The following is a 22,221-nucleotide window of genomic DNA, read 5'->3' as shown; positions in this document are numbered from 1 at the left end:
TCCCACACCCAGTTACATATCTCTGAACACAGCAGATGATCCCGGAAGGATGTTTACAACTGTACATGTCAGCTCATTTTCCAGTATATCTTTCATCTGTACTTGGTCTTGTCACTCTTAGACAAGCTCTGCATGCACATTCAGAATCTTACTGTTAAGCCCGCCAAGGTCTATGTAAATCCATGAAAGAATTACAATGATTTAAAAGCATTAAAAAAATATTTAAAAGCACTGGATGATTTGAAACCCAAAAGTAACAGTCAGGTTTGTTGCTCTTTTAAATACCCATATTAATATTAGTTCAACAACAACAATAACCCAACAAAACCCTCACAACAACAATAAACCAAAACTTAACTCCCTCCCCCCACAAAGGCAACAAAACCCCCCACCTCCCTCACCTTTTAAAAAGGAAGATAGAAATCTTATCATGAAAATAACCTGTATCTTTTGTGCAGCAACAGAAAACACTTTCACAGAAAACAGAAGTATAGACCCAGCCTATGAATACAACAAACTTGTTTTACATGCCTCACTGTGATCACTTGTGCAGAACTTTAAACTGGTACTTAGGAGATCTATACTTGCTAAGTCTCTCCAATTGCATATAGCCCCACTTTGAGATGGTCTCTTATCCTCTATGAAAGGAAATGAAAGATATGACTTCCTTCATAAATCAACCGGTGAGAAATATCAGAGAACTGTCATTACTGAAGACAAGTACACTCCTCACTTTAAAAAAAAAAAAAGTAATGTATTGTAAATGTGCAGATAAATCTCAATACATAAAAGAGAACTATTTTATAATTGGGCCATAAATAAACAGTGCACTTACATTTATATGCTTCATCAGGTATCCTGCAAGTAGGATAACAAATTTGTCAGGCTAAACCAGAGTATCACAGCCAACAGCATGGTGGTTTTTGTTTGGAGTTTTTTTATGTTGTTTAAGAATTATGCTAGTAAGGATTTCCACTGATAATGATGTGCATGCGATTAATAAAATATGCCATTTTGAATAAAATGTTGATCGCATTGAAGAAAACTATCAGGTACATCTTCCAGTGAAGTTATTTAGCTAAAGGGCAGGTAATAATCAGTGACAGCTCCTACCAGTTTCAACAGGAATTTTCTTTCAGCAGAGATACTGGGATTTAGGATTTGGTTAACAAAAGGTTTTGTCAGTGAATTTGACTGAAATCTGTCCTCTGGACCAGTGTGCACCAGATGCAATGAAATAAAATATTAAACATTTAAAAATTAGTAATATTTTTGTGATTTATGAAGCTCCTTACTAGTCTAATATAAGTTGGTGAGTCTAAATGCAAGTCTTTATCATTCACTTCGGTACGCTAGTACTAAATTGTCTTGCTTAAGCTATGTATCAGCTTCGTAACTTGAGATTTCCTTATGAATTATAAGATGCCATCAACTCACCAGGAAATCTTAGCCTAAATTTGGCTCTTTATTCCCATTTACATTGTGGCTGTGGAACTTCTAACACAGAAAACTGCTGAAGTCTCTTTGGGTCAATTCTAATTCTAGGATTTGACATGTCACTGGGGATCTCTTACAGATTTTACAGGGAAGTCCTTTTATCCCTCTGGTTACATATACTGCTATACATACTCTTAAAACAGTTATCTTTCATACTTTCTGTCCAGAAAATGACATTTCTTAGCTCACATCTCACTTTAGTTCTGTTAACAAGGCTATAAATATCCTATGGTAACTTATACACCCTCCTGTTTAATTTGTTACAGTTTGGATCATTAAGAGACTCCTAGCTAGTTTATTTGTACTCTTTGTCTACCCAAGTTGTTAAACTTGATTCATAGTCAAACAAGTCAGCATGACCTAGGCTAGTAATTTCCTCAGTGTGCAATTCCAAATACAGGGAGGATGTGCGACTGTTTGACAGGAAGAAATTATGGATCTGATTCTGATCTGATGAGGGTGTAATCTGACTTCAGTGCTGCTACAGATGGGAGATTCGATTCCATTTCTCTTTTCCATAACATGAATAAACATGCTGGGGAATATGTCTCTTGTCAAGCATCCTGTCTAGTGCCCTGAATTACTTAAACAAACGTTTAACTGTGAGAATTCGCAGTGCCTCACCACTAGCATTGCTTGCTCATTTCCAGGAAAATCAAAGTATTAGTGGAGGAGGGCTTGCCTTTCCCTTATCTCTGCTCAGTTTGAATGGATGCTGTCAGATTATAATTCCTGGCTCTATTAGTGGTGATACTAACAGACACACTACGTCATGAATTAGAATCAGTTTTTACAGCTAGATTTGTGGAGTGACATTTTCATTTGCTACATGGCAGCCAGGCTTGAGACTTCAGGTAACAACTGTAATTCTGGGGTTTGCTGGATTAAGAGAGAAGCTGCCTGACCAATGAAACCACCATGAAATTAGCCAATGAACCACCATGGCCAAAACAGCCTGCTTGGCACACTTTACATTGGCTTCTATTTTGTGTCAGGGTTTGCTAGCTTTTACAAACTAACTTTTAATAAAGTCTTAAGTACATCTGGCCTTAGCTCTGCCTCAGGCCATTTTCTTCAGCTCCCACTTGTGCAGCATTCAGTGCTGAAGAAGCCTACCCTTCTGCTGTACCTTGCTAGTTCTGTAACAATTTAGTAAGTTTAGCAGCAGCCTCAACAAAGGGAGGAAACAGATGACTTCATTCATTTCACCTGCCTTAGATGAATGTACAAACAATAGAAACCTTGAGAGTTTTATTATTTTTCCTTTTTTTGGTCTTTTGAAACTACTTGTGTTGCTGTCGTTTTGGTTTTGACCACCCACTCTAAAATAACCATTAAAATGATTTAGTGACAAATTCATTAAATTGGAATATGCTTTTAGTTCATGACAAATTATTTTATGATTGTTGCTCAGCTCCCTAGTACATCTGCAAGGAAGAAAATTATCATCCTCATTAAGGCTATTATCCAATAAATAGCTGTTCTGCAAAAACAAACAGTCCCATTACAAGACTTTAGCTTAGTTGTTTTAATAGCAGTGTCAGCCACTCCTGTGAGCCCTGGGTCTGAAAGCTCCTGCAGCAAACCCACATAGCTGAGGAAAGGTATATTTTATTTGTTGTACCCCCCATAACAATAATGAAAGAACACTGCTTTATTACAGAAAGCAATGTGGGTCTATATTCTGTTCACCCTGCTATAAAACAGAAAGATAAGGGGTCTTGCATGAAATTGTTCCACTTTAGCAATCTATTTTTCTGTTTTGCCAGGTATTTGTTAGCCAAGCATGCCAAGCATTTCAAAGAGGTTTCATTACAGGAAAGCCCAATTACAGTATTTCTGTATGCAGAAATGAAGCAGCAGCCCTACAACAAGGAACCCTTTGCTAATCTCCAATACATTTCTGGGCTTGTCATCTTTCCAGATGTTATGCTCACAATAATTACTTTCACATACAAATAGTGTCCTGGTGAACAAAGTCAACAACAGACACCAGGCCATGGAAAGGAAACAAGTATTTCTTTAAGGCACCAAAGAAAGTAACTTTGACAGGAAAAACAATCACTGTCCTTTCTGCAACATTCACACAGAGTTGAGAGGAGCTCAGTATGAAAGTATGAAACTAAGAAACTAAATTTATGTTCTCGTTCAGATCAGGAGCATACCCTTGAAGTAAAACTGACTGTCCCCATTAACTGTATTTTCATTTGCAATTTACTGTATTTCAGTATGCAAAACGGAGCAGCCTTGCTTGTATCACACCAATAAGATTCCCTTGGTATAAAGCTGAACCAGAAGCACAAACTTAGAAGTGCTCCAAATAATGATCATTTAGGCCATGGGGCCAAGCTAGTGCTAGTCTAAAACAGACCTTCCAAATGCATGGACTGCATATACAGCCTACATGTCCTAGTCAGTAAGTGTCGTGGTTTAAGTGCAATCAATAACCCACGCAGCCCACTCACTCACTCCCCCACTTTCTCTCTGCCCCGCTCCCGGAGGAACAGGGAGGAGAATCGGAAGCATGTAAATCCCACGGGTTGAGATAAGAACAGTCCAGTAACTAAGGTATAACAAAACCCACTACTGCTACCACCAATAATAATAAAGGAAATAACAAGGGAAGAGAATACAATACCACCTGTCAATACCCAGCCCAACCAAGCAGTGATATAGCCCTTCCAGGTAACTCTCAGTTACATCCTGGGCATGACATGCTGTGGTATGGAATACCTCTTTGGCTAGTTTGGGTCAGGTGTCCTGTCTCTGCTTCCTCCTGGCTTCTCCTCCTCCCTGGCAGAGCATGAGGCTCACAAAGTCCTTGGTCAGATTAAAATATTTGAGCGGTAACTAAAAACACCGGTGTTATCAGCGCTGTTCCCAGGCTGAAAGTCAAAAACACAGCACTGCACCAGCTACTAAAAAGGAGAAAAAAAATGACTGCTACTGCTGAACCCAGGACAGTAAGCTGCATAGAAAACACTTTATGTGAGTTCAAACAGACTGCAACTACGCTGGTCAGGAGTCAGACCCAAGTTACTGTAGTTAAATTTGACAGCTTTTCCATTTAGCTTTCCTTTCCCTTCCTGACACTCCCTTAAAGACAACCTCTCCACACATTAGCTACTTCAGAACATGCCTAAATCTTCTCACATGAAAAAAAGCATCTCCTTACATGAAACAATTAGTAGCTGACTGATCTAAAAACTATACGATCCTGAAAAGCATGAATCTAATTAGCACACAGGGTTTTCATTACTGTACTGTTATGAATTCATACAAATCTCTAAGGTAACTTGAAAAATAGGAAAGTTTTTCTCTAATTTAAGTCTATCTGCAAAATGAGAAGGACTTCCTGGAGTTCACTGTTGATTTCTATTTTTCTTGGGTTTTTTTACTTTTGACAATGGTAAACTTTGAAGAAAAATTAGGCATACCCAGGCTGGCCTAGGAAGATCACTGCTGCTGCAGATTTTTTTTGTGCTCCACCTTATAATTTTTAATTTCCTTTCTTGTATTTTTAAATCTCTCACCATTTTGCATTTAAAAACAGAACAAACCACACTAAACCCAAAAGAGAACAAATCCACAAAAAAAAAACCACAAACAAGAAAACAAAACAGAAAAAAAACAAACAAAAAACCCAAGCCTCCTGTTTTTCTCCCAGTGAAAAATTATTTTTTAAATCACCTGTCCCCTTGGTCCTAATGAGGCTCTGTATTTACAAACATGTATTTACACCCACATATGATTACCAATATTAATTCAAATTTCAACCTGAAAATGTGTAACAGTAACATAAAAGCCTCCACACTGGGAGCTCTGTAATAACCCAGACAGCAAGTAAATTTCTGATAGAAAGTGCTGCTGTTTGTCAGAGTGGAGACTGACTAGAAAACTTAACGTATGTATATTAGCCAATCTGAAAGCCTAATTTCTGAGCATGTGCAGTATCCAAAACACAACAGAGGAATATAGGTTTTTGTTCCAAGTATGGGACGCAACATAGAAACAACCAAAATAAGTAGAACAAATAAGGTTAACTGTGCATTTTCCATTAGAATTATTTTTCATTTCCAGTGCCTTCGTTGCAAAATGTAAAAATTATGCAAAAATGGTATCAATTTGCTGTTAGGAAAATTAACATAGCAGCTGCCCCTCTACTTCCTGAAAAATACTTACTGACTTAAGCTCTGCAGCTTTCCTTAGGAACTGTGGAGGCAAGAGATTCTCTTGTGTTACCACACTAGAGACAGGCTACACAGGGTGTAAAGGGTTATCCAAGATGGGCCAACCTTTGTCAGCCTTCCAATTGGCAGCTGACATTAAAACATTTTTATTGCAATTCTCCTGCAACAGAGCTTTGAAAACAATTCTTGTTTTCTGTGGAAAACACCGATATTTTGCTTCTCATTCTCATCCAAACCAGACTATTTTCCAACCTACTGACACTTTTCTTGGAAGTTCAATTTTCCAGAATGCAAGATCCAAATTCTAGACCCTGAGATCCATCCAAAACAACTTAGACGTCTATTTTCAGCCTGAACCTTTACCACACTTTGCATATTTGGATTCATGCCAATAATTTTCTTTTAAAGACACATTTTTGGTACAGCAGGAACTGGTCCAGAAAAAATAATTTGCTCCACTATGCAGATAAACCTTTTCTCTCAGAGTTATTATAGGTTTAGGACACAACAATATTCAACAAAAATAAAATGTAACTGAGCAGAGGTACTCCCCATATATTATTTGACTTGGTTGGATTTTGGCATGGTTCTGAAACTTTGGCAAAAGTACCATAAAGCAGGCCAAAAAGAGTCTGAAGAACAACTATGAGGAACAAAACCTCACAATAAATCTTACGTCAAATACATTAGAGGCAGGAAGTCTGCTGGGTCCACTAGTGATCAGAATATAAAGGAGCTCTGGCAGAAAACAGGGCCATTGCAGAGAAACTAGAACTCTCTGCATTAGTGTTTGCAGAGACAGAAACTGTAGAGGATTCAACATGGAACATTCTTCTGTCTCTAGCTCAGCCTTGAAGACAAACAACTGCATAGGGGATATAACAAGAAGCTATAGCATCCTGAGTGGTCAAATGAGGTGCATGGGGTTTGCTTTGTTCACTGTGTTTTCCAATAAAAGACATCAAATGAAGGTAGTAGGAGCCAGGTTCAAAGCAAGTAAAAGGAGACAGCTCTTCACACAAACATGAAACAAATTCCCAAAGGATGCTGTGGGTGTTAGATTTTCCAAATATTCAACAAGAATTAGGTTAAGGAAGAAGAACTATTTTAAGGATTTTTAAATACTGACATTATGTCCAGTCCAGCAAATTTCTTGAGCTGAAAATAGCTGAAGACTAGCTTGTCCTGTCTCATTTTCCCCTGGCTTCTTCATCAGTCATAGCTGGAGTCAGAATATTGGGCAAGACATTTGATTTGACCAAGCACAAACATTTTTATGTTTTTAGTAAATACTGTCAATTCCTTTTTGTTTCCATCCTACATGTTGTCTTTGTATTTTTTATCCATTAAAAAATGGGCATTACTGCTAATCTCCTTTATTGCCATCTCATTTTAGCTCTGGGAATTCTTATTTGTATTTTAGCTACCACCATCATGACTTATATAAAGCATCTATGGCCTGATACTGTAAGAGAGGGAGTTCTTCATTTCCATGAAACCCGCAGGAGTTGAGAACAATGACTATTTTAAAGGCTCTTGAACACGTGACAGTAAATGGAATTTAAGCATCCAGTAAGAAGAGCTGCACAGAAGTGCTTTCCTGAGTTTGGGCTCTAAAAGACTACTGAGCTATGGAAGGGCTTTTACACATCATGGTGTTTGCCAGCATATGCCTGCTCACTTTCATGCTGTTTTATTCTGATCTCTGTTTTTTTTTTAAGTTTAAGCTCTGTTTCCAAAAAAACTGTAGAGTAATTGAATTGTAAAGCATCAAATAAGCCTTTCTCTTGGAAGATAATAATCATAGCCTAAAGGTTAGGTCAAGAAAGAAATTCCTCTTTTAAAGGGTATGTTTCTTACCACACAGAAACCAAAGGCAAAGGCTGGTTTGTATGATTCTGTATGCAGTTTCCATAAAAACCATGTGTTGTCTCTCGTTTCAAGACGGGCCAGAACCACACCCTGGAGGTGAATCTCTCTGGATGGCTGACATATGGGATCTAGGTTGGATGGTGTAGTTTAAGACTGTTTTCATGCAACAATTTTATCTTCTATTTCTGTGTGCTAAAGCCCTACATTTACTGCTGAGCACTGCTGCTGATAGATGATAAAAGAAAACAATAAGCAAAACATACAGATGGCAAATGATTGCTGGGAATCATTCAGAGATGATGCAGTGCTTAAAACTTCACTTACATTTATTTCTGTTTCAGAAAAAATTCATTCCTGCAAAAGGGTCTAGAATATGCAATTTGGAGGCAAGTCGAACCCCAAAGTAGGCTAAAAAAAAAAAATAAAAATAAAGGTTACTACAGGACAGCACAAAAAAAAGGTCTGGACCAATTCATAGCCATTTCTGTTGCAGCTCTTAAAATACTGTAGTGAGTTTTCTACCTCACCCACTGCAAGCAGTTGACTTGGAAAGTCATATCGGAAAGTGAAAGCCTATTCTCTGTAGAACTCTGTATAGTACTGAAAGAATAAACGAACTTCTGATCTTTAGAAAATGTATGTGCCTTATTCCTGGCCTGAAAATATACCAAAAGAAAACAGAGGGGATTCTGGGAAAATGTCTGCAACACTTTTCCCCTAAAGCCAGTTTTAAATGTCAGGGTTTTTTTAGGCTACTGATTGTGCCACAGTACTTAAACAACAAGACATGATGCTGGTTCTTTGCATTTTCTCCAAAGTTATTGAAGTGGTACTTCCGAAAGCAAAAAATAAAAGAATTCTCCCTCAGAATACATGAGTTGAGCAACGAGAATCCAACCAGTAGATAATCATCTCCAGACAACAGAGGTAACAAAACCTGAATATAATTATGAGGATTTTAAACAACCACATTACCACTTTTACGCAACTTGTTGAGTTCATGTTGAACTTTTGTTCCATTCCAGTATGAACTGTATCATCACTGGTTCCAATTTGGACAGTTACACCTCAATTATCCTTCAGGACTTTCTCAAAAATGCAGAAAAAAACACATTTAAAAAAGGCCAATGGACTAACTAATAACTCCTTCATTTGTCCAAAGCATTTTGCCCATTGTGAATATCACACACTTCGGAAGCTCTACTCTGAAATCTATTTCTCATTCACCAAGAAGTTGTCTGAGTCTTGAAAAAATCCAAGTATGGTCTCCAGATAATGTTTGACACATGTTAAGATTTCTGTACTGTCCTGGAATGTAAGAAAAAAATATATGATTGCACTGCCCTAATTAAAACTTGAATCCAAAAACTTGTTAAAAACAACTCAGTTAAAAAAAAAAAATCTTTGCCAACATGTGCACAGCATTTTTAAGATGGCTTGAGCAGAAGTTTTTGGCTTTTAGAAGATGTTTGTTACTGTTACTGTTATTATCATCAACATGTTCATGTGCACAGGCATACTGCTGTCTTGCATTCATCTATGTCACCATAAAATAAAAACATTTTTTTCATTATTACATATATTATCAGGAGCCCATCTAATGTAATGGGTCTATCTTCAGTGAATCAGTTCATTTCCGTTCTTCACCCCCCATGAAAGTCCATAACTGCTGACTGCAAGAAGCTCCTGTAAAAGCACAGTAACACATGAAAGCATGACTTTATCTAGTCTTTGAATAGTATGCTTTTATGTTTGTTCAGTCACCAACATCTCTTCTAAAAGGACAGCAACTGAAGTAATGAGATTTCAAAGAAATTTGAACTATATACAACATGGAAAACTATTCCTTCTTTTTCACTGTATGCGATATTCATTTATGCCAAACAACATCTCTGTTAGTAGTAACTGTGTGACAGACAACCACTAACTACATGTCTGTAGGGGGGATCTAATCTCTGCTGTCTAATCTCCAAAGCATTTGGAGGAGAGTCAACCTGCAATGTGTTAAGGTTGGTTATATATAGCCCTTCACACCACAGAGTTTCCCAAAAAATTTCAGAAGGTGAATATTATTACCTACCTTGCTAGTCTAAGAATTCTGAACACTGTCAAAGATATTAAACACTCTTTCTCTCCCTAAACCTTTCTTCTTTTTCATCCAAGAAGCCTCCCCTACAGTCACTAAATCAAATTATTATATATTTGTACACCTAGCCTCCGGCCTAGCAATCTCCAGAAGGTCATTATTAACTGTTGACTTCAAAATTACTAACAGTGCAGTGCTCAATGGGTTGGTCCAACATGTTTTTTAATATAAATCTGCCTCACCTGCTCTCCCTTTGCCTCTGGCAAGCCACCACTTCTACTGTTACTGTGCACAATAGCTGGAAAACACTTTCCTAATAATGGCTTTTAGCCATGTAGCCTCCAGTTCAGTTTTACTGCCATCAAATCCAGCGTTCGGAGAGTTAAATCAATCCCCCTCCTCCTCTCCGCCCGTATACGTCATCTTTTCTTACAACCCAGTGTTTGGCATTTTAATTATCTTCTGCTTCCTTACTATAAACAGCTGTAAAGTAAGCCTTACCTGGCAATGAAAAGGGAGATAGATTGTCCTGTTCATTTTCCTCCTCTTGGTTCACCACAGGGATGTTCCCATTTTCAATATTCTCATGTCTCCTATTCTGAAGTGGTTTGCTTGAGCCATTGGCAGACTGGATTAACCGCTGACGCTGCACAGTGTCAAACACAAAACTGCCATAGTTTGGAAAATAGTGACTTTGTTAAATCTGGGTTTTGCTGTCTGTCCAGCTCCAGTCACGTGAGCTGTGATGCTTCTCCTTCCAAGCAGCAACAAACAAATCTGTCTGTGGCCTACCTGTCTTCATCAGGCCAGTGTTGACCACCCACCTCAAAATTACTGGCAGAAGTTTTTTAGGCCGTGATGGAGAAAGTTGTGATATCCATCCTTCCAACACCATGTTTTAATGAGCATGGTTATTCTGAAATGCTTCTCACTCAACAGTTCTCACTCAAATTAGCAAACAGCACTATGGCTTGGCTTGGCTTCACGAGCGAAGATTTGGGAAGGGCTTTAACCACGCTTACTACAAGCATGATGACCAAGGGCATGTGGGATAGGCAAATCTGGTTGGAAAAGGGTGCTTAGGCAATCAGGGAGTGTCCAACCAGGACTGTCATCTCCTGAGTAATCTCAAGCTACTAGTGGTAACACTCAAGACATTCCCGCACTATTAGAGTTGGTTTAGGAATGACTCATTACCCAGGATCTCTCCTGCTCAGATCCAACTGTCCTCCCTCCTTCTCATCCCCATTCGTTTAGGTTAATATATAGGTCTTACTAACAATTCCAAAAGCAACCCTGTTGCCCTTGTCTGAGCATACACTTTCATGAAGCTCTTAACTATCCCCGGAGATTTGTGGAAGACTGCTACAGTTTCAATAAACAGTACAACAATTACAGGGACAGGTTTAAGTGCCTGTATATTTTCCCAATAATACACTGGAGAACGTGAAATGGGAGAGTAATTTCCTACTTTTATTTAAAAAATGTATTTTTAGTTTGTCAGATGAAATAATGCAGGGTTGAAAAGCATTCTCTTTTTCATGAGAAATTGTTGTAGCTTCCTAAAAGTGTTCTGAAATGCCTTGAAAAATAAAGTTAGTGCACAACATATAAAAAAATCTGAATCTAGTATTAACACACTGTAGTTTATTTAAAAATAGAGAAAACTCATATCTGAATACTTTGCAACACTTTGGCAGTGAGATAAGAACATACATCCAAATGGTCTGGTTTAAAGATGTTGAACTAGGAAGTATCAGTGCACATATCCGTTAAAAAAGAATTTTTTGCTGACCAGTGAATTGCCTTCAAAGCAGCGCTTTTACAGAGCCAAATGCTGCTATATGCCCTTTCTGATCTTTTGCTCTTGACTGTACGCCACCAAGCTGACTTCCTAATAAACATTTCACTGGTTTGCTGTTAAACTGGACTTTTGTTATAAATAAATTAGCGCTGCTTTCTTTCACTGGGCTATTCGCAATGCTGGAAAGACACATAAACTGTGTTAAGACATCCAAATTCCAGAAACTTCCTAAAGCTTGTATTTCCTAAACTGCTGAAATTATTTTATATGTGACAGTAAAAACCTCTCGTATTTGACATTGTAGGGAGCAAAGGATAAATTCCTGCTTTCATAGAAGTTAAGGTTGGAAGGTCAAAAAATTTCACCCCAGTATTTCATACATGCTCAGGACAGTGTCACAGGGCCAGTCCCATCACTTAAACTGCAGGATATGAAACAAACAATAACAGTAAAGGTGGTGACAGTACACCAAAGTTAGAGTTCGAGATAACTGAAACTGTCTAGCGCAAATTCCCCTCATAAAAATATTTTGGTTCATTTTAATTTTGAGCTGAAGACTACAGATAAGACCAAGAAGGTAGGCAAATACCTGACGTGATCCTGAGGTGCTGCTAATAAAAGAGCAGTTCTTAAGAAATTTTTGCTTGTCCATTATTCCTGTCTTAGCCTGACAGCTTTTGTAATGATCAAACCCAGTTCTTTTGCTGCAGATAAACCACAAATGTGTTCACATACAGACACACAAATGCTGAAATAAACATCTTCTGGATGGGAAATAAGAAAGTCCCTTCTTGGTGACTGCCTTCCCATTAAGACAGGCAGCGTTGCCAATTAGGAATCCTCTTCAAATCTGCTGTGACACAGTTGTTAGAGAAAGACATAACTCTAGCCCATCCCTAGGAACATGGGAGAATCAAAATAACTATAAACACGGCTGTTTAGCAACTCCTTTGCTCATAGCAACTAATTCTTTTCTTAAAGAACCTACCTCATTAATGATAAGACGGCTTGCCATCCGCATTCTGGTGCGTGGTCCAAATTTATTCGTAATCATAATCCGTAATCCAGCTTCAGGGAACCGATATTTGGGGGGACTGGAACAGATGATCTCATCCACCATCACAACACTGTTTTTGCCATATTGCTGTATCCCCTTCACTAATGGTCACAATGGACAAAGTTAGTTGTGAATTGATCTTACCATGCTTCCCATCACCCAAAGTCATTCTGTTTAGACTCAAAGGGAGTAATATTCAGTATCTCTAACATGACCAGATTTGAAACAATGAAAAAAACCCAATTGTCAAGAACAAATGTATTAAGTAAGCCTTTGTTAATATAAAGGAACTTGTACAAAGGTTACAAGTTTTGTTCTACTGTGTTAAGAACACAGAGAAACAAACTTATATTGCGAATCAACACAAGTACAGGTAAGGACTTTCAGAGTTTAAAAACAAGCCAACATTCTCACAAATGCGACAGACTACACACAGCAAGAAGAGCAAGGCTCAGCAGACAGGAGGCATACCCATGTGGTGTTAGAAAGCAGTGTAGGAAATATGCATATGACTTTAATAAATATTAATTACTACATGGAAAAAAAACAACCAAAGTTCTTTGATGCTTGTTTTCTGTTTGCTAAGCTTCACCCCCCCACTCCCCTTTTGTGTTAAGTTACTTACATTAAGAAGAAGAAGAGAATTTAGGAGGTAGAAGTGCAAGATAATTATTAGCGCATGGTTCCAGTCAGGAAGCAAAGGAAATCTAAGAAAACATTCAACTCAAAGGAATTAAAATGGACCTATTCCAAACACACAGAAATCTATATTGTTAGTTTTTTGCATTCTTACAGTGTTGAATTATTTTTGTTTTTCTGGAAGAAGACTGGATCCATGCATGCAAGTAAATCATATCATGCAATAAAGGCTCTGCTGTCTCCAGCATTTTCTAACATTTGGAGTTGAAAAAGTATATCCTTTCATTATCATTCAACAAGAAAAATCAAACCTATAAATCACCAGTAGACAGCTATAGATTTTACCCTTTGGCACTGGAGTGTCTTCCTTTGTTTCACTACAATGAATTTTCAATGAGTACACTGGAGTCACCTGAAGTGTCATAAAGAGATCTTTGGTTTCATAAAGAAATATGTCCTACTCAAAAAATCCACTCTGTGGTTTTGTCTTACAGGAGAATAGAACTAGTAGTAATTTTGCCTTTGGTAAACATAAAGGAGCAGCTATCCTCCCTCCACCCCAGTATCTAAAACAAATTAACCTTGCTGAGTACTATAGCTGATGATGCAAATAAGGAGCACATCCATTCCAATGACTCTTAAGAGCGTAGCAGAATATCTGTGAAGGAATATATAGCCAGACAATCTTCCTAGGAACCAGTCCTCATAGAAGAGGTCCTCAACCACAGTAGCTTAACATTTGCTTTAGTCTGACAGCAATCCTGGTAAGGCAAAAAAGGCCAGGTATCTTTTCAACAGTTTAATCAGATTAACTGCTCTCAAATGAGTTTCTCCAGCAAAGTCTCAAAATGCTTCTTTATCTTACAGTATCATGAAAAAACATCAAAGCACGGCAGTTACTCTGGAATTATTTCTTACAGCACTAAGGAGACAGTGACCAAATATACTGCGCTTTGATGAAATACCAAGATAAAAAAATAAACAACCACACCTCAGCAGTGGTGTAGAATACATCACTATAAAAAAAAAAAAAAACAAAAAAAACCCAGAACAGCTGGTTTGAGTTACTGCAGCACATTGCTCTTATATTTTCACAACAGTTCTTCTGTCTCACTCCCTATGCCCATAAACATACACACCTTGGCCCTATATGGTACAAACAGGCTCCACCTAAAAATCACAAAAGTAGTTTTCACAAATGTGAGAGAGAAAAGCCTTTTTGGCTTCTCCTTTGTGATAGTCCTTAGAAAAATACCTTCTGAGAACAGCTTTTCCTCTCAACAAACTACCTAAACTTCCTGCTCACCATGAAGTGTCATCACTAACAACCCTGTCCCTGTCAAAATCAACAGAAAACTTCTTGCTGAGTTAGAGCTGACTCCTGCTCAGGCCCTCAGAAACCCACTTTTTTCAGGAGCTGCTGGGTTAAGGCAGGAATCGAACCATGCCACCTGGTGGAAATCTGGGTCAACACAATAAAAGCCATGGGCAGTGAGCCACATGCTTGTACTTCTAAAATAGGAGTGTTATTTATAAAGTATAAACATTTTGCCTTTACCTGTTTTCGCCCTTGAAACTGAATTTATCCTATGGTAAAAAGCTCTCCTTTTTCTTCTCAAACTTGAGTAATGGAAGCTATTATATAGTACCACTGGATGCTCTTGAAAATAGTAAAACTTAGGAGCACAGAAGAGAGCTGTGCAGCATGTAAACCCCCCTTTTATCTGCACCTTGAGCAACTGACTAAGCATTCTTGGTAGGAACAAAGGTCCTCACCCAAATCAAACGACCATTTTTTGGGAAGTAATCACTTTTGTCCTGTGAAAATCAGACTAAGATTAAACCTACACCTTGGTGAAATCATGGGAGGCTTTTTGGCGGATCCCAAAGCTTGCTATCCACTGATTGGAGGTAAGGCAGACACCAGCTGTAGTCTCCTCAGGGCTACTAGCAGTGCTCCTGTTTCTGAAAGCTGCTGCTGGGAAGGTGCAGCTCAGCTTGTGAAGCCAGCCAAGTGTCAATTAACCCAACAAATACCTTAGAAATAAAACTCACTAACATCTGTGTTCTTTCACTGAATCACCCTTACCCTGTATCCCCACTTGAATACGTAACTACTGCCCTAGGAGGTATCCTCTGAATCTCATATGTAAATATCTCCACATCCAAAGACTTGACTGTATCATAGTCAACATTCACAGCAACTCATTGCAAAATGAGATTAAAGTATTTCAAAGATTTCTTTCAGTGTTGTAGCTCATCAATGAACAGGAGACAAAAAGGAAGCAAAACTGCCACCGTGCAAAGCAGCTTGTTTTCAGAATATAGATATAAAACAATAAATTGATTTGGCTTTGGGTTTTCTTTTTCCATCTGGCAATCTGACTGCTGAATTATCATATTAACCCAATGAAAATTCCTGCTTCTGACTGAAGAGTAACACTGTTCAGATACACATTAAAGAAATAAAAAGGGCACCTTGTGAACTACTCTTTTTCAAAGTCCTGTCTGCTCAGCCTTACCTTTCCATAGTAATGGAATGGATGGGTCATCACAACTATAGGCATAATATTTATTACCATCTTCAAGCTCATTGTTGACTGTGTCACCATTTCCAACATTCTTGCTTTTAATGCTGAAGAAATTTTGCATCCTCACATTGTATCTGAAAGTGCAAATGAAAAAGGTCTGAAAAAGTTGGATTGTTGAATATCCTTGTCCAACTTCTAAGCATCTGAGAACAACTTATGCAAGCAAGCAGTAAAGCCTAGATGCACATTCTCAGCAGGAAGACCAAGGACAGAACCACACAAAAAGAATGATGGTTAATTAAGACCTAAAGGGCCTACACAGGAGAAAAGCACTTACTTCATGATAAGTATGTAGAATGAATACATAATGATGAGTACAAGGCTTTCCCACCTCAGAGAGACAAAAAAAAAAAAAGTGTTATAAGGCCATTAAACAGCTGTATGCTCTTCAAGTTTTATGCAGGGTGAATCAAACACCTAGTATAAGTCACATTCGTATACACAGGATTCACGTCATTAAGATTAGATGGTGTCTCAACATAATGGGGGGGGGAGGGGAAGCAGACTCTCAAGTTCCAATAAGCATGCGAATACATAACGCATGTATTTCAGAAATGTGTTATGCAGACTGAAACCACAGCTACCCTCCGAGGATAATGCCAAGGCCTTTTGTCATTTCAGCACTGAAGCACAGGCTAGGCACTCAAGAGGACTCTTCTAGAAGATGCTTATGCTCTCCCACTAGGATCACACATTAGACTGTTCTCTGGGACACCTAGCACTCCATAAATATTAACAGCCAGAATCAGCAGACCTTCACTTTTCCTCTCTGCACACGTGAATTTTCAGGCTTTAAATACAGCCTACTTACTTTGTTAATGTCTCCAGGTTCTTACATTTTCTTTTAGTTTTCCCTGATCATCATAAAAAATATAACCAAAGAAAACACATGATTTTCTAGGTGTCAAATCCAGCTCATATTCCCAGCATGTATGAATGAAAGCTAATTACACTGCAACTCTATTGAGTGATCAGTCCCATGGTACTGTAAGGAATAATTTACACAACTTACCATTCTATTTTCTCATCATATATAAACTAGAAGAAGGGGGAAAAAAATAAAGACATAAATTGGCCACTTTTCTGATCTATCTTGAAAATCAGTCAAATTTATTTAATAAACATCAGTCATATCTAACCAGAAGCTGCTTGAGTTTTGACTCTTTCTAACCAGAACTTTCACTATACGGACTGTGCCCCTCATAAAGCAGAAACCTTGTGAACAAGGCTTGGATCCCTCTCAGTGACTGTTACAAACACTACTGAGTAAGACAGTGTGAGCATGTGAAAGAGACAGATACGTACAAATGTACACAATGCTGTCCTGTGTAAATAACAGCAAAGTCATATTTCTGAAGAGACCTAGCTCTGAGTCCTCTTAACAGCTAGACTAGTTTTGGTAGAAAAGACAGCCATTTTACTTCTGCTTTTAGGCCAAGTGATTATACACATTTTACTCCTCCCTATGTAATTCCTGTAACTAAATGGCCAGCTAGTGATCCATATTTATTACAAATCAAACTAAGTGGATTCTTCCCCTTCTTTCCACCAAACCCAGTAAATAGGTGTGTTTGGTAATTACTATGCTGCTCTAGATAAACAAAGTGGTATCCCATCTGTGCTCCATTTAGAAAAATTTACCCAGAATCTGCGAAATAAAATTACTGCATAGAAGCAACAAACAGCCATCTTCCCTATTCAAAAGAGAGATGCAGCTCAAAATTTTTCACCTCCACAACAGGAAGTCCCCTAGGTCAGAAGAGAGTGCTCATTGCAGTGAGCAACACTACCCTGCTAGCTTGCAAGAACTTCACAGATTGTAGGTACAAAATGAATGGACATTGATGGACATGTATTCTGTGGGGTCGTATGAAGTATTCATACTTGGACCACATTGTGGAGCTGAGCTATCACTTCCAGATGTCACTAGAATTAGATATGAAAATCATGGTTTACTAGTGTTTATCTATGGTTGGCTGGCTGGATCTCCAAAACTTCAAGCAATGAATCACATTAATTGGTAAGAGAGCTACTTACAAGTATAAGTACAATCACAGATATTGTGTAGTACACAGAGTCCCGGAACACAGCCCACTGCGTGAGACAAACCACCTGAAAAATATCATAAAATTATAGAATGATTTGGATTGGAAGGGACCTTAAAGACCACCTAGTTCCAACCTCCCTGCCATGGGCAGGGACACCTTCCACTAGACCAGGTTGCTTAAAGCCCCATCCAGCCCGGCCCTGAACACTGCCAGGGATGGGGCAGCCTTGTATCATAACTTCAGCCAATAAAATATGCAATTTTAAAGACAAAACAAAGGCCTCTATCTTGCAACCACTTAGGCATGTGAGCAGAATTATTGTTAGCAGTGATTCTGGAACCAATCACAGCTCATGCTAACAGAAGACATATCAGTCTGTTAAGACAATAGAACTATAATAATCACTAGTAATAAAAATCACAGAGAACCTTCTATTAATGAAATTCATTTCTTACTAATGATATTTTAATTGGTCATAATTTTAATTGTAAAATACAATTCACTGTACTGAAGTAAATCAATGGCTCCCACTTCATTATATTTGTGGCTATATTGGACTTAATTCCTGAAAAAATATGATACACAGTCTAATCACCTACTGAGTAGATGGAGCAAATCTTGTGTCCTAGAATCTTTGACCCCATCAGTACCAGGAAGGATCAGGAGATGCCACTGATCAGTTGACTGTGAACACAGTATTGTACAAGGAGGAGCCAGTTTCCTATGTGTGCTACATGTTCAGAGTGCTGAAACTACAGCTGAACTGTTTGGAAACATGTGCTACTTGTAACATTTGACAGTTTTCACAATGCCAGTTCATTTTTGCCTTTGACTAACACTCGTTTTTTTGGTTGGTTGTTTTTTTGTTTGCTTGTTTGTTGGGTTGTGGATTTTGGTTCTTGTTTGGTTTTGTTTTGTTGTTGCTGTTTGGGGGTTACTGTTATTGTTCTTATTTTTGGGGGTGCTGGTTTTTTGTTTGTTTGTGGGGTTTGGTTTGGTTTGTTTGCTTAAATATTTGCTCATGGAAACCCCTAAAGTGTAAGCAACTGAACTCCATAGAAGGAATTGTCTTACTAACCTGTCCTGCAAACATTCCACACACACCAACAATGCAGAGGATGTTGAAAACTGCTGAACCAACAATGGTCCCTACTCCTACATCTCCGTGAGTGATAAACACACCTGCAGAGGGAGCAAAACATGCATTATTACACAAGGTTCAATGAGGCCAAGTGCAAGGTCCTGCACCTGGGTCAAGGCAAACCCCAGTATCAATACAGTCTGGGAGATGGAGGTATTGAGAGCAGCCCTGCAGAGAGAGACTTGGGGGTACTAGTGGATGAAAAACTATATATGAGTTGGACAATATCCAACCATATCCTGGGCTGCATCAAAAGAAGTGCAGCCAGCAGTTAGAGCGAGATGATTCTGCCCCTGTACTCTGCTCAGGGGAGGCTCCACTTGGAGTACTCCAACCAGCTCTGGAGTCCTCAGTACAGGAAAGACATGGACCTGTTGAGGCAGCTCCAGAAGATGGCCACAAAAGTGATTAGAGGGATAGAATACCTCTCCTATGAAGAAAAGCTGAGAGAGCTGGGGTTGTTCAGCCTTGAGAAGACAGGAGACCTTATAGCAGCGCTTCCAGTACTTAAAGGAAGTCTACAAGAAAGCTGGAGAGCGACTTTTTACCAGGGTCTGTAGTGACAAGACAAGGGCTAATGGCTTTAAACTAAAAGTGGTAGATTTAGATTAGATATAAGGAAGAAATTATCCACTATAAGAGTGGTGAGGCACTGCAACAGGTTGCCTAAGTTGTGAAAGGCTTCTTTTGATGCAGTCCAGAATACACTTAGCCTTCTGGGATGCAAACTCACACTGCTGGGTCAAACTGAGCTTCTCATTAACCAACACCCCCAAAACTTTCTCTTCAGGGCTGCTCTTAATCCATTCTCATATATCTCAACTTCCCTCTCAGGGGCCTGCAATAAGTTTCTTCTTTTACTTCCTATGCCCAGAAACAGCTATTCATCACTGTGTTTTGAGAGGAGCCTCAGAGTTTTATGAGATATTTTGAGTAGTTAATTGTACCATGAACTGCAGACTAGTTGACAGCTGCAATTGCTGATTATAAATTGACAGAATGAAAGCACTTTTGGATACCTCTGCTTGATCTGCTGCTGCTGTTTTAACAGCAGATCTCATAAGAGCTAGTGTGCGGGCTCCATACCTATAACAGACGCAAACAGTTCTGGAGTGGAGCTCCCTGCTGCCATGAATGTGGCTCCAGCAACATCTTCACTCAAATGTAGTTTCTGTAAGAAAAGCACTGGTAATTTCAGCACTGCTACTGTATTTACACTGCACAGTTCTGGAGCTGCAAAGACAGAAGCTCTTCATTTTCTGGCCACAGTGCTGTTAAAGGATCAACAGTCACTATGATACAAATTAAGACATTGCCTTTGAGAAGGCAAATATACTTTTGGCAAATAAAATGTTTATAACCTAACCCAGTGAAGTGTCAGACAACATTACTTATATATAACTCAATAGCTAATTATGGCTTACATGTAGCTTAGAGAAAAGCATCTCTGCAGATTCAAAAAAATTATAAACATCTCAAATTGGTCTCATTAACACTTGGAACTCTAAACACAATCATTCGAGAATTAAGGGCTTCTAGAATTTGCAAATAAAAATCCGTAAGAGAAAAATATACCCCCAGAGTATGAATCTTGAAACAGCAGGCCTGATTCTGGCTTCACTTTGCAACTGCGTTAATCAAAAGTGAGTCTGCTGACACAGACAAAATTAGTATAATCATACACAGAGAGGCCTGTGTACTGCAGATAGATCTACTTTTATGACAGCATCTCTTAAGCTCTAATAGGATAGAAATAAGAGCTCTCAGACCAGCAGAACCCATGTAGCTCTCTACAAGTGGGCTGTATGAATTTAATACTGTCTGAAGAGCTTTCCCTTGAACTATAGAGAAGGTGTTATGGAGGAGCTTTTTCCTTTTCTATAGTCTCTAGACTCATCTCTCGTATTTCATTTTTCTTCCAAGGATCGAAAAGTGATTAGTGACAAAAAGAATGATAGAAAAAGCATGTGTTTTTCAAGCAGTATGCAACATTTTGAGCTGATGAAAATGTCATCCTACAGAACATGACAAAACAAACAAAAGCCCTTACTGCACCATTTGACCTACTACCAGTCATACTGTTGCAGGAGCTGAAACCTATGTGTGCTATCTGAATTCTTCTTAGCTGTTACAATGTTCAGCAGAACATTAGAGACAAGGATTTTATGAAGGATCAGTGACAACTTAATTGGTACAACCAACTGGTACAACTTAAATATGGTGTATAAGGTGAATGCTGAAGACAGGAGATCTGAAAAGGATAGAAAAGATCCCTCTTGAGTATTTTACTGTAACTGGCTGTCTCCCTTATTCTTCTACTTGTTTTTCTACCAATAAGTACATAGCTCTGAGTAATACTAACAGGAATTTAGTACATATATCCATAGCAAAATAGGCTTTTTAATTAGCTACAGGAGTTTTTCAGAAAACCGTCACACGCATTTCAAAAGGAGAAGAGATTTTTATTTTGCCCTCAAAAGGGAATTAAAATCTGCTTTGCATTTTGTAGTAGCTCACCAAAGCCTTACCTAACATAACATTTACAGGCCCACTATAAATTCTACACTGTCCCAATCAACTCACTTGATTAGAATATTGCTCTTAATTTTGCAAAGTCTTCTCAGCAGTTAGTAAAGGAATTATATTTGTTTACTATTCTTTCCATATAAAATATGCACTCTCGTCCCATATCAAAACAAGGTACATACTTTTCCCATGCCTTTTCCCTTTTCTCTACTTTATGTTAGGACCACATACGCTTGCTTTCTCCTTGCTGATAGGGTGGTAAAAGTGCAATATAAAATTTGCATAGCCAACACATTAATTTGTCTATGTATGATTTATTTACACAAGTGACTTGTAAAACTAAGAGTACATTAATAAACCCAACTCATCCATATGCGATATCCACCCTAGCTACATGCTTCAGGTGTTTAATAGTGGGTTTTGCCATCTGATCTCATGAAATCTTTCATTTTTTATTCCTTGAGTGTGGCCAGGGGGACCAATGTTCCCAGACCAAAGGATAATTTTTTGATGGAAAGCTCAAATAATTTTAAAAGTACCAAGGCCAAAAAGTTGACAGGAATGAACTCTAAACAACAATGGCACAAAATGTTTGATTCTATAATATTGTCTAAATGAATTTCCAAAAGATGAATAAAGTTCTTTAACATACCTCACAAATTTTCTCTAAAGATGGAACAAAGAAGTCATCACATACTATAGCCAAAGCATAAAACATATAAAGAGCCTGTAAAAAAAAAAGAAAAATAAATTCAGGAAATACTTCAAAT

General features: G+C 38.3%; 1 protein-coding gene across 1 annotated transcript in view; it reads right to left on the bottom strand.

Annotated features, from left to right (window-relative positions):
* The window catches only part of LOC130601367 (ras and Rab interactor 3-like), a 159,218-nt gene that overhangs the window by 80,890 nt on the left and 56,107 nt on the right, over positions 1 to 22,221 (bottom strand). Inside the window, exons 4-12 of the mRNA XM_057413387.1 lie at positions 22,104 to 22,178; positions 20,012 to 20,096; positions 18,863 to 18,966; positions 17,774 to 17,848; positions 16,749 to 16,774; positions 16,014 to 16,067; positions 15,668 to 15,810; positions 12,438 to 12,607; positions 10,147 to 10,291 (exon numbers count right to left, since the gene is read on the bottom strand). Coding sequence (XP_057269370.1) covers positions 10,147 to 10,291; positions 12,438 to 12,607; positions 15,668 to 15,810; positions 16,014 to 16,067; positions 16,749 to 16,774; positions 17,774 to 17,848; positions 18,863 to 18,966; positions 20,012 to 20,096; positions 22,104 to 22,178 — 877 coding nt within the window. The remainder of the gene's footprint in view (positions 1 to 10,146; positions 10,292 to 12,437; positions 12,608 to 15,667; positions 15,811 to 16,013; positions 16,068 to 16,748; positions 16,775 to 17,773; positions 17,849 to 18,862; positions 18,967 to 20,011; positions 20,097 to 22,103; positions 22,179 to 22,221) is intronic.

Source organism: Pezoporus wallicus, unplaced genomic scaffold (genome assembly GCF_028554395.1).
Source record: "Pezoporus wallicus isolate ANWC-B61680 ecotype Strahan unplaced genomic scaffold, APGP_CSIRO_Pwel_v1 contig_3017, whole genome shotgun sequence".
Lineage (NCBI taxonomy): Eukaryota > Metazoa > Chordata > Aves > Psittaciformes > Psittacidae > Pezoporus > Pezoporus wallicus.
Note: the sequence above shows the minus strand (reverse complement) of the source record. Positions and strands in the feature narration are given on the sequence as shown.